Genomic DNA, 13,193 nt, shown 5'->3' with positions numbered 1-13,193 from the left:
GATTTTAGAAAATGTAACGCCACATAACCTTTCTGGTATTTTTTAAAGTGTGTTTAATTGGAATAAATTAATCAGCAAACACTGTGTATTCACTCCGTGCCCAGTTTCATGCTGGTTTCTATGAAGTGGTCAGGTGTAAGGTACAAACTCTGGACTTAAAGGGGCTTCCATTCTGATAGGATGGCCAAGTTTTACGCACAAGAAATAATTAGAAAACTGGACAATATGCATTATAGAGTGCTAAGAAGTTGCCGACCCAGCAACAGAGCAGAAAAGGCAAAGCTCACTGGCCAGAGCAGTCTGGGAAGGTGGTTTGGGAGGTGAGACTTCGTTTGGGTGTCAGAAGATGAGAAAACATCTTAGTCAAGTCTCCCAGATAAGAATGGACAATGTGGGAAGATGATATGGAGAGAGACTTGACTAGAGTGGAGAAGGCTAGAGTCAGGGTATTGGGAAGAGACTGAACTGGCTGGATTGGGTAAGGAGTGTGTTGAAAACGTGTGTCTTAGTCTGCTCGTGTGGTCATAACAAAACGCCACACAGGAATGGCTTAGACAACAGAAATTAATTTTCTCACTTTGGAGGCTGGAAGTCCCAGATCAAAGCGCCAGCAGGTTTGGTCTCCTCAGAGGCCTCTCTCCTTGGCTTACAGATGGCCACTTCTGTGTCCTCACATGACCTTTCTTCTGTCCACGTGCAGAGAGAGAGAGGGAAGCCTCCGGTGTTTCTTTATTTTCTTATAAGGACACCAATCCTAAGGATTAGGGTTCTACCCTATGACCTCATTTAACCTTAATTACCTCCTTAAAGGCTCTATCCCCAAATACAGTCACATTGGAAGTTAAGGCTTCAACATATGAATTGGGGTGGGAGGGGCGGCAAATTCAGTCCATAACAGTGTGCATGCGTCCCAAGAAAGCAAGGTGTGTCTGGGCAGTTTGTAGGCAAGACGCCTATAATGAGACAGGCAGGGCAGGGCTGGACTCTGAGTGGACACAGACATGAACTGAGTGAATGGATGTGGAGGACATTAGAGGAATTCAAAATTATAGTACCAGGTCTGCCTGGCTCACTGGCTCAACCCTCACAAGTTCAAGTGCAGAAACCAGCTTGTATTCCCTGGAGAACTTCCTGGAGAGAATGTCTCCGTCATTGCCTGCATTTCTCTGTCCTTTCCCAGCACCCCTGGTCTGTTGCACCCTTACTTGGCTAGCTGCAGGAAAGTGTGACATCATTATAGAGCTGTTTTGTGCAGGCAGCCTATTCACATCTGGATGGCTAATGCTGAGAATCCCTGCACTGGTTACTAAATCCGTCGGGTTCAGGTGAGGTGAGGCTCCACAGCTTCGCCAGCAGAGAGAGGTGAGAACAAAAACCAAGAAAGGTGTGCTCAGGTGCTTGGGATTGAGTGAAACTGGTTAATTACCAGTCACTTGCTATCTCCCTGAGCTGGAGTTTCTGGCTAAGGGATGCTCATTGATCAGACAGAACATGACAACCTGCAACTTATCTCCACACGAAGAGGATGGCGGGGACCAAGATGCAGAAGCAAGTGTGGAGATGACTTCTCAGGTGCCAGGGCCATCACCATCTGACTCAGATGCCCTCTGAACACGGTGGGCGTAGTCATGTGGCAGGGTGCAGAGCGGCCTGGACTTTTTATGGAAAGAGCTGGGAATCAGGTGTGTCCTTGGGACGGAGTTTATTTGCTGTTAAGTGAAGGTTCTTCATTTGGGGTCTTAGATTAAATTTTAAGGATCCACGAACCCCCTAACTTTGCATGGCAACGTGTATGCGAGTATATGATTGAGCATTTTTCTGAGAAACAAACCCATAACATTAATCAGAATCTTGAAAGTTTCAAAAGGGTTCTTTTGATCCCCCAAAGGGAAATGATTATAAGCTACCACCCTAGACCCCTAGAGAAACAGGCTGACATTGGACAGAGCCCCAGGAAAGACTTGAGATCCCTAATGATCGTGAGGTGATACTCGGAGATGTGCTTGCCCATATGTGTTTGTATATTTTTCTAGAGGAAGGATTCCACAGTTTTCGCCAGATTCTCAAAAGGGTCCACAACCCTCAAAGGACTAAGAACCTGAGCTACTTCCACGGTCCAAAAGCTAGAAAGATTGCCTATGCTTAGCTATTTCTTTCCAGGGGACGATCACACAGACCTGAAAACAGGGCCAAAGTAGACTTGGAAGTTCTGCTCAAAATCTGGGGATAACGAGGGCTAGGGGCTAGTTGGCAGGGGGCCTCCATAAAAAAACAAAACACCACTGGAATCATTTTAAGAGTTAAGTGCCCAGAAGCCAGAGGGACGGTCACAAAGGCATCAATAGATGGGAAAACAGTCCTAGCTCCCTCCCTCTCCGATGGCGTATCCCCAGGTCTCTCTCTTCCAGAGCCCCGTGCGTGCCCCAGCTTTACGAAACCGGAAGACTTACTCAAGGAAGCTCACAATTCATTTAGTAAATCCTCACTGAGAGCCCACTCTGTGCCAGGCTCTATTCTAGGTGCAAAACAAAGGACTTGTCTTCAGAGTGTTATCGATCTAGGCCCGTTTCCTGCCCAGTACACGGGTATTTTGGGTACTGCTGACCTAGCTCATTCTTCCCAAGTTTGGCCCGCGTGGCCCCTGATCCAGGGAGGCTGAGACCATCCTGGCCACTGCAGCGGGCTGGGGGTCGAGGAGGGAGTTAGCAGGACCTGTGAGCAGAGCGGTGAGGGAGGCTGGAAAGACCAGGGCCGGTGGGCCTACTGGGAGACCCCAGATTAAGCTCAGCCCCAGCGCTACTGGGGCGGAGGCACGGCGGGGTGGGGTGGGCGCACAGCCGGCGGCGGGCGGGGTGGGGGTGGGGAGGAGAGGACGCGGCCCGCCAGCGCCTCCTCCGCCGCGCCTGCTCTCGGAGCTGTGCTCGCCCGCTCCCCGCCCTCTGGGGCCGTCGCGAAGCTCAGCTCTCCATCCTGAGCGGTCCGCGGGAGGCGCTCGGACACGTTCCCAGGCCGGATAAAGATCGGCTCGGCGCTCGCTCCGCAGCGCGAAATCTCGCCATCAGCGCGCCTCGCGCGGCCGCTCCGGCCCGGCCCGGCGACGCCAGATCGTTATCTGCGGGGGGAAAGGCAAGGCAGCGCCGCCGCTCGCGCCGCCACCCTCGGCCCTGGGCTCGCCTCCTCCCCTCCCCCTGGCCTTCCAGCCCGGCGCTTCCTCCCGAGGGACTCCCGCTTCCCGCCGGCCCGGGGCCCCTAGCGCCCGGCCAGGCGCCCTCGCCTCGCCTCTTCTCGCCAGGCCCCGCTGCCTCCTGAAGGTTACGCGACGCAGCGGCGGGGTGAGGGGGGCGTCCGCCCTCGCCGCCGCCTGCGCCGCCGCCCACCCCAGCGCCCGCCGCGCCGCGCGGGGCCGGCCGGGCTGCCGGCTGCTGCCACCGCAATCCCCGCTCCTAAATCAGCGCTGGGAGGCGTCCCCTCCCCCACCGGCTGCCCGCGCTCCCCGCGCTCCCCGCGCCGCGATTGGCCGCGCGGGCGCCCCCCGCCCGGGCCCCCCCCCCCCCCCGCTCCAGCTGCCGCGCCATTGGCTGCGGGTCTCCGCCAGCCTTTACATAAGCCCGGGCGCGCTCGAGTGGAGTTGTATAAAGCGAGCGAGCGGTGGCGGGGCGGGAGGCTCGAGGCCAGCCCGGTAGCGGGGCTGGGAGCTGGAAGGCGGCGGCGGCGGCGGCGGCTGCAGCGAGCGCCCGCGCTCCGACGCCCCCAGGCGGTGGGGCTGAGAGCGCCCGAAGATGGCTCCGAGCGCCGACCTCGGCGTGAGTACCTGCTCCGGTGCCCCCACTCCCTCAGGCGGAGAAAGTTTCTCCCGCCCTGCACGCCCCTCCCGACCCGCCCGCAGGGGTGGCGGGGACGCCGCCGGGGAACCGGGAAGACGGACACCGCCACCGAAGGCGGCGGCGGCGGCGGCTGTGCTTCCAACTTGCCGAGAGGCGCAGGACCCGACCGGCGCGCCGAGCCTCCCCCGCGGGCTGGGGGCGAGGCGGGCGCGGGGCTGGAGGTGGAGAGGTGGGAGCGGGGGGTGTGCGGACCACAGCCCGCCCGGCTGGCGGGGAAGGTGCTAGGGGCGCGCTGGAGGTCAGCCGTTTGGGGAGGGGGCACTGGGGTTGCGAGGGGGACGGAGCAGGTGAGGAGGGATGTGCCGGAGGGTATTTGGGAGTCACCCAGCGGGGCTCAGCCTCGGGCCGGAGAAGCTACTGGCCTCGGGTGACTATGCTGCCAGGATGGGGAAGAGCCCCGGGGAGCTGGCGCTTCTTCCCCGGGGAAGCCGAGCTCCTAGGCACAGCGCTGGGTGGCAGAGAGCTCCGGGAGCTAGCTCCGCGAGCGGCGTAGCCGCCAGCTGCCTTTGCTGGACCGAGGTGTGGTCTCCTCGCTCGCAGCCTGTCTCGGGCAAACCAGCTTCAGGCATTCCGGGGAAGCCGGGGGTCCTCCTCCGCGCTTTGGGGCACGTGGAGGCTTTGATGGGGCAGCAGGCCAGGCTTGGGGGCATGCCCAACAATGCAGCGCGCCTCTTCGCAGTACACTAGTTGGGAGCCCTGGTTAGTCCCGTTTCTGCAGAAACCAACTCAAGAATCCAAAGTCATCCCAGCCTGGATGGGAGCCTCCCAGAGTGGTCGCGGAATGCTCCTGGAGTTGGGAGGGGGGCGCTCCCCTTCCTCCGGGAATGACTAATGAATATTGCTGGCGGTGGTGGTGGGGTGTGCACCTAGTGTGGCTTCTGTGCGTCCCAGGAGGTGCTTCAGCTCTCCAGGCAGAACACATTCTTGAGTCACACTTGAGATGTCTTCTGGGATGGGTGCAGGACTTCTCAAGTGAAGCCAGGTGGAAAAGAAGGGAAAAGGGTTCCAAGAATAGGGGACAGCTCTGTAGTGCTGTCGGGAATCAGGGGAGAACTCACTGGGAAAGAGAATCGCTACTGATGGGAGATTTTTTTTTTTTTTTTTTTTTTTTTTACCCTGATGAATTGGGGCTGGAGATACCCAAGACTGAATCAGAGCAAATTCAGAGTCATGCTGTACCTCACTCTGGGCCATGAGGAAAGGGAGATGGAGGATGGAAAAGTGGGAACATGGCGGTTCTTCCAGTATAGCTCTTGAGGAAGCATTTTCTCTCCCTCTGACTTAAGAACATCATTCTGGCAGCAGGTCCTAAAGTCAGTTTAAGAAGCAATGCAGGGAGTTTAGGGTCTTGATGCTGGCACGGTGGACCACAACTAGAATATTCTGACTTCCAGTTGGCACTAATGGACTCTGGAGAAGGTCAAAGGCATGCTGCTCAGTTGGGGTGTATCCTTCACCTGTACCCCATTCCTGAACACCGTGGGTGTTTTGAACTCCTAGGGTAGCCGCTTCAGCCTGGAGATCTTCTATGGGGGTTATCAATCCATACCCCCAAACCCAGCTCCATCCTCTGTCTGCAGTCACCATTTTTCTGCTGCATTTCCCAACACCTTCTCTCCACTGGGGATTTGTGCAGCGAGATACCTGCTCGTTGCTCTTTCTTCCCTTCTCTCCATCTGGGTTGCACCTGGCGTTCTGAACCCTGATGTTTATTACTTGGCACCTTGATGTTTGCTTAAGACGTTCTATCGCTGCACAGGAGTGCCCCTGTGAATGTGTGGACCAAACGCCTGTGTCATTCTAGGGAGTCAGACCATTGTGGAGAGAGGACCACGGACCACAAACGCAGTGCTATGAAAGTGCTTATGACAGTCTCCTGTTGTCAGTCTTTCTTGCTGCCTGCAGAGGTGATGGAAGGTTAAAGGTGGAGCAGGATCCTTGGTGTCCAGTAGGGGGCGCCAAAGGCACCCAGCTCAAGACCACTGACTTTCCCACTTCTTGCCCTTCACTGACCATGGTAACCAAACACTTTGTGCAAGCCCAGGCCACAGCCCCCCAGCCCTCACCTTCATGATGGGAGCCCTGCTACCACAGGCTTCCTGGACATCAGGTGGTCCTGTGATCTCAGGTGCAATGGGGCAGGTGCATGCACAACATTCCAGGGAAAGAGCTGGTGTTCAGTCCCACCTGCTCTCTGAGATCATTCCTCTGTGCTTGGTTCTGGCGGGTCCTTTGAATTCGTTAGGAGCTCATGGAGTCCAAGAACATTAGGGCTAGAAGGGAGGATCCTTGAAGAGCATCTAGTCCAACCTCATCCCATCCCCAACACTCACATGCATACTTAATTTACAGATGAGAAAGCTGAAGCCCAGTCAGGGCAAGTGTCTGGCCCAAGGTCACATGGCTATTTGGTGGAAGACATTGGACTAGGTCTCAGGATTCCCAGTTCTCTACGCAGAGCTCTTTCCAATCCTGTGATCTTCTTCTTCTTTACTGTGGAGATGGACGTGTATTCTCAGCACACTAGGTACTCATAATTGTTGACATTGGTAAATTAATAAATTTAGTAAATTGGGGGAAATTTCCTTCAAATCAATTATTCAGAGCGAGGAGCAGGTAAAGTTCTTGTAATATACATATACAGGTAATAGAAATTCCGAATTGTTTTTCCCTTCCATCTACTATCTTATCTCGTTATTCCAAGCAGTCTTTTAGGCAAAAACAAAGCAACTCCAGTTCTCAGTCCATGCATGGAGGAATCAGAAGTGCCCAGTCCCTCACTGTGGTCTTGGAAGCCAGGCCAGAGCTCTTCCTTTCTCTCATTAGGGCATGCTGCCGGACGCTCTCCTGGTCCTGCATCACATCACTGCCCGTGGCACCTCTAGTACTCAGATCCTGGGTGAAGTGGAGAGTTCCCAACCATTATTTGCCCATTTCCCCATCTTTGCTGCTCCCAGCTCAAGGGCAGAGTACTAGGTGGTTATATTTTTGCAAAATCCTCGTGTTAGGGCTTCTTGGGTGACCTGGAAGATACTACAGTTTCCACTGCCCTTTTTTTGTTCTGTGAGTCTGTCGACATCTGAGCTGGGCCCAGGGAAGAAGCCTTGCTGAGTGGCCTGTGGGCCGCCCCTCCGTTTCTCCCCCCCACCCTGTTCCTTTGCACACGGTATAGAGCTCCTCTGGGGTCCCCTCGGAGCCTCAGCAGACTCAGTGGTGACCCTCAGGAGGAATCAGTGCTGCCAAAGCCAGGATTCTGAGAGCCAGATCCTCTTCTGTCCCTAAAGCTCACCCAAGGGATGCTTGTTGCCAGGAAAGATGCTTGAGTTTCCTCTTCTCCTTCAGGCTCACAGGCAAGTTGGGTCTTAGTCTTCAGGGGGAGGAGGGAGGTAGTAAGATTATGTGGACCACCAGAGAGCAACCCTCCTTTAGGAAGTGGGGTTCTGAGAGGCTGTGCTTGAGATCTGCGCCAGCTCCTGGCTCTAGCTGAAGAAACGTGCCTGCATTCCCAAGGCTTGGTCTAGTCTGGATATGGGGAAGAATATAATACCTGAAATATGGCTAGAGCACCAGATCTCTGGATTTTTGGTTGACTAGGGAAAGGACATAGAGTTTAAGAAGTGGCATTAGACCCTGAAAAATAAGAAGTCACCCTTTCCATGAGCCCCACTAGATGGCTGACACTTACTTACCCTACTCTCATTGGGAAGGCAGCCCAGTGTAGTAGAAAGGATACAGGCTTAGAATCTGGCTCCCCCACTTACTGGCTCAGAGACCTTGGACAAACTGCTTAACCACTGCATGCCTCAGTTTCCTCCTTTGTAAAATGGTGAAGCTGGCAACCCTGTGATAAGGGTAGAATAGTGAAGATCAAGGAAGATATTCTTAAAATGCCTCTGCCCTTGGCAAGATGTAAGGAGGTATTCAGCTGGAAAGAGATATTATTGCAGGATCACTGGGAACCACACTGAGTCTTCCTTTTCCAAGCAAGCGAGGCTGAGTGTCCAGGGTTGTACATCCGCCTCTGCTCACAGCAACATCTGGGCTGATGGACAAGGCCTTCCTGGCAGGGCTCCCTCCTTGCCTTCTCCCCTCCCCCACCTTGGGGTTTTCATTTGGGGGTTCTGCCATACTTGGGGAAAAGAAATTTTACAGATCCCAGGATAATTCTGAATGTGATGAAGGCCCTGAGCTATTGATTCCTAAGGAAGGATCTTTGTGCTGGGAGAAGCCTTCCTCGGAGCCCAGTGATTTAAGAGTGCTGACAAATCCGTGCTCACCGAGCCTCCTGCAGGCTGCAGATACAGGCTTCCAGGCCAGCTGGGGCTCTGTGAGGGATTTCTGGGGAGCCTGGCTGGTTGCTTAGGGGACATAAACCTGTGAACTCTGCTTAGGAAAAAGTATGAAATCAACTGGTTCCTTATCACACCCAACACACCCTGGACCACTTAGAGCATTTAAGAAATGAGAAGCAGCAAAGGACTTGGAGGCTGCATTGGAAAAGTAGACAGAGAGGGGTGAAGGGTCTGGGGACAGGAAGACATTTTGCCGCTGAACCACTCATGATCTTGACCTTATTGAAATCCTTTGGCAGTGACTAGAGGGCCTGTGTTGGCCCCCCGCCCCCCAGTCGTTTGGCAGTGTCTGGAGACATCTTTGGTTGTCACCATTGGGCTAGGGAATGCTACTAGATCTAGTGGGTTGAGGCCAGGGTTAGGACAGCCCCCCAGTGAAAAATTGTCTGGCCTAATATGTCCATAGTGCCAGGGCGGAGAAACCTGGGCTGGAGCATCGCCACACAGAACTGTAGCATGCCGGAGGTGGGAGGGATTTCAGAAGTGTCCTCATCCGGCTCCCCCATTTCACAGCTCAGGCCACTAGGATCCACAGAGGTGAAAAGACTAGTGAGGGTCCTACAGCAAGCCAGCGCGGCCAAGCTGGTCTGGAACTCAGATGTCCTATTTGCTGAGACTGATTTACCCAAACTCTCTCAAAGAAGTTGTGAAGATAAAATGTGAGCTGTGAAAACATTTGGAAAATTATAAAGAGACTATTACTAATATTGCTATTATTAAGAATTCGGGAGTTTGGAAAGTTCTATTTCTGGCTGTGCCACTGACTCATTGTGTAATATTGGGCGCATCATGCCCCCACCCCCATACCTCTGTGTATGTGTGTGTGTGTGTGTGTGTGGTGGTGGGGTGGGGGTGGGTGGTCTTAGCAAATAAGTATATCATAATCATTACCTTTAGAGAAAAGTCCAAAGACTTGCCCTTCAAAAACCCTAGCCACTTAAAAAAAAAAAAGAAAAGATAAAAATTTTCCTTGAAAGAAATCATGTTGACTTCGTAAGAAAAAAAGTGTTTTCTTCTTGGAAAAATTCCAGTACGCTGGCCCTGTAAGTTGGTTCCAGCCCAGGAGATCTGATCAACATCGGAGGAGAAACTGGATAACTGATAGCTCCGCAAATGACAAGCGATTGGATTTGTCCCCACTCCCTCCGGGAAGGGGAGGGGGCAGCTTCACTCTTTCCTGCTCAGCCCTCTTGGCACACGGAAGTTCTGCAAGGAACTTCACGGAGGGATGGGAAGGCGTGTCATTAATTAGTAAAACCTTGTTTACTTAACAGACATATTCTTAAAGATCTCTTCCAAGGGACGTTTTGACATACTACTTTAATTAGCCACAGAAGAATTGCAAGTGCAGAGAGTGTATAAAATGACCCTTCCCGTTGTTTCTAGTTACTGTTATCTTTGTTTGCACCCAACAAGTAGAGTGACAAGGTCATGGGAATCACAGCTGAGCTCAGGCTGTCCCGTTGACCGGGGGAGGGACTGCGGGGACTTCCTCCCAAACGGCAGTTTCCACCTGCCTGGAGAGCAGCCCCCAACAGGAGGCTCTCCCTCGGCATCCCCGCTGTACCCTATTTTGAGGTCTGTCTTTAAGGACCCATCATGTCAGACAAATCCTGACTCAGCTGTCTGGATAGGGAACGGGCCCAGGAGCCTGATCCCAGCGGGCAACAGAAAAACTCCATTGGTGTTTTTCACTGAAGGCCCATCTCTGGTCTTGCCATCCATGTGCTCAGGATTGGAGGTAGGAAGTCACTTGAGTCTCTCCTTAGGGGATCAAGGTTATACCTCGGTCTGTCCCTGTAATAGAGGAGCTAAGCAGACAGGCCCTTTCCTTCTCCTGCAGACACATTGTCTAAGTGATGTCACATTCCCTTTCATCCTGATCTCTAAGAACACACTCTTCCTTGGAGATCATAACCATGCTCCTGTCATCAGAGAAGCTATGTATATCCAAGGAGGCTTTGGCAAGTGGGGACACAAGGGTCCCTGAGAAGGAGAAACACCGCCTTGTAAGCCGTGTCAGGGGAGGCACTGTGTCTTTCATTCTCAGCTGTAAACTCAGCACCTAGCATGGTGCTTGGCGCATGGAAGAGCTCAGTGGGTACTTAGGGGGCGGATAAATAAGCGAATGCAGGTGGCCATTCTGGGGCAGAGGTGGCTCTTGGTATGAAAATGGATCTCCAAACGGCCTGGATCAGTGAGGCCAGTTTTCCTTCTTCCCAGAAGGAAACAGTGGCAGAAGTTTTCCTTCTTCCCAGAGGGCTCTAGAAACCTCAAGGTCCCATTGCTCCAGCCGGGGTTGAGGAGCCCAGGCAGGGCCCACCCTCTGAGATGGTGGCCAGCTCTGAGCCCTAGGCAAGGCCCAGGTTCTCTTTCTCTTTACGCCCCTCTGGGTGCTCACTGCCCTTGCCCCCCCTCCTTCCCCCCAGGCTGCTGCAAGGAAGCTCAGCGCAGATTTGCCTCGCTTTAAGCTGAGAGAATAGATGATAATTTGGATTTACACTGAAGACAGACTAGGAAGTGAATCACTGCTTCACAGAAAGAGTCCCAGGGCCATGCTTCTAAATAGCAAGTTACGCTAATGCATTTTAAGTGATTTAGGGGAAAAAAACACAACAAACCCTGACCCCTAGACTCTTAGGCCTGGAAAAGCACTTTGGAGGTCAGCCATGCCACGCCACTCCACTGCCCCAGGATGCCCACATCCCTTCCGTGAGGCTCTCACTTGCTTTTCAGGCGCGCCAACGGTCTGTCCTGCACACCGCTGCCCCAAATCTAAAACGCGCTTCCTACAGTGCATGGCTGAGCTCCCACATGCCTGTTGGGGAGCTCATGCCTGTTGCCCACTTCAGACCCTTTCCCGTGGTGTGCCTCCAGGCTCCTTACCTTGGCCTCGGAACCTATACTCCATGGGGGCAAGGCCTTTGTTTGTTCCCAGCTGTTCTCCCAGAGTTGGGCACAGGGCCTGCTACGGTGTGGGTGCTTGGGGATATGCAGTGAACAAATGGCCGAGGGAAGGGCACCTGCTGACCTCCAGCTTTCTCTCCCGCTCGGACCCAGTATTTGCTTCCCAGCTGGAGTCCCAGCTTCCAGCCGCACCTGCCCATGGCTTCTCTACACCCCGCTGCTACAGGGGTCTTTCTAACACACCCCTCCAGCCCGGTGGTTCCCTAACCCTCTGGTTGCTGTGGCTGACCAGGCCGCCGCTCTTTTCCACCCTCCTTCCCACAGGTCGTCCTGCCCCATCCTGTGCTCCAGCCACGCAGAGCCTCATTGCACAACACAAGCCTGCTCGTCCATGTGTCATGTTGACCCCTCAGCCCGGGACACTTCCTCTACCTTGTCCGCTTTGTCAGCTCACCGCTGCCCCTCTCTTGGACCTCCCCTAGCTCCCCCAGGTGGAGGGGTTTCTGTCTCACCTGCTTTAAGACAAGTTCAGTATAGTGGAGCATCTAAGAATGCCAATTCTAGACCAGTGGGCTTAGACACAGAATCTGGCTCCACCACGTACTAGCTTTGTGACCTTTAGCAGGTTACTTAACCTCTCTATGCCTCAGTCTCCTCATCTATGAAATGGGGTCCATAGTAAAACCTAACTCACAAGGTTATTATGAGCACTGAAGGAGATCATCTGTGTGAAGGGTGAGAATAGTGCCTGGCACCCAGTCAGGAGTAGGTAAGTCTCACTATTACTACCCATTCCTCATATAGGACTTGTTACATGAATTTGCAGTGAAAACCTGTTTGCCTGGTGTACAGAGTCCCGTGAATTAAGCTGAAGAGAGATGTGATCAGTTCTGAGATTAGAAACGGAGCCCCAACAGGCATGTGGGAGCGGGTGAGGTGAGAGGAAGGGGATAGTTAGCAAGTATTGCCACTGTTTAGGGGAAAGGTAGAGGGGCAGATCTCTAGCAGTGGGGACGGAAAGACTGGGCACTTCTGAGAAATATTCATGGAGGAGAATGGACATGGTGGAGAAGGAGGAAGAAGCAAGAACCAATTGTGACACCAGATTTCCAACCTGAGTGACAGTGTTGGGATTTAAAGGGGCCCACTGAATAGCATCCCCCTTCCCTACTCAGATTCAGGACCAACTGAGAGAGAGAAAGGGGGAGGAAGAAGGGAGGAAAGAGGCAAGCCTCAGACCCCATCATTACAGAAACAGCTATTTGGAAGGCCCGGCTTCAGAGGGGGGTCTGTGGGGCACCTCCCACTGCAGCCCTCCCTCAGAGTGGGGTCTGTAGACACCTCCCACTGCAGCCCTCCCTGTGGGTGGGGGTAGGGCTGAGCCTGCCTGGCCAACCTCAACACATGGCGGAGAGTGGCCTCTGCAACGAGGCAGGTCCAGAAAGGGCCCTCCTGCGCAGTTCTTGCACATGGAGCAATCTGAGAGGTGCCCCTGCAGCCCTCAGGAGGAGGACTCGGGGGAAGGAGGGAGCCCAGGAATGTGGCGCTGGCACTGGAGGTTCTTAAGCTCACGCTCTTGATGCTTTGGGCTGGATACTTCTTCGTTTTGCTGGCTGTCCTGTACGCTGTAGGAAGTTTGGCAGCATCCCTGGTCTCTACCCTCTAGAAGCCAGCAGCACCCCCTTCCCTGGTTGTGACAACCAAAACTGTCTCCGGACATTGACAGGTATCCCGGGGGTCTGGTGGGGGAGCAAAATTGCCCTCATTTGAGAACCACTGCTCTAGTCAAGTGGAAGGTCCTCTGGATGGAAACCTCAGGAGTGGGAAAAAAATGCTTCCTCCCCACTCCTGACCCAGGGATCGGGGCCTTACATAGGCAGTGCTAGAAGGGCGGGTTGGGGAGATAGCCGGGTGCTCCACACCTTTGGGTCTGCTCTCTGGATGCGCTCCCTTCCCTCCTGCCTCTCCTGTCCAGCTGCCTTCTTAGCATCCTTCAACTTAACTTGCAGCGACACCCCCCTACCTCTTTGGAAGCATTCCCAGCTCCCTG

General features: G+C 53.9%; 1 protein-coding gene across 1 annotated transcript in view; it reads left to right on the top strand.

Moving 5' to 3' along the window:
* The first annotated feature begins 3,730 nt into the window (after window positions 1–3,730).
* The window catches only part of LOC118024641 (cartilage acidic protein 1-like), a 109,596-nt gene continuing 100,133 nt past the window's right edge, over window positions 3,731–13,193 (top strand). The window contains exon 1 of the mRNA XM_035026610.1: window positions 3,731–3,803. Coding sequence (XP_034882501.1) covers window positions 3,780–3,803 — 24 coding nt within the window. The 5' untranslated portion in view covers window positions 3,731–3,779. The remainder of the gene's footprint in view (window positions 3,804–13,193) is intronic.

Source organism: Mirounga leonina, unplaced genomic scaffold (assembly GCF_011800145.1).
Source record: "Mirounga leonina isolate KUSES-001 unplaced genomic scaffold, KU_Mleo_1.0 Mir_114, whole genome shotgun sequence".
Taxonomy (NCBI): Eukaryota; Metazoa; Chordata; class Mammalia; order Carnivora; family Phocidae; genus Mirounga; species Mirounga leonina.
This window is presented reverse-complemented; position numbering and strand designations above follow the sequence as displayed.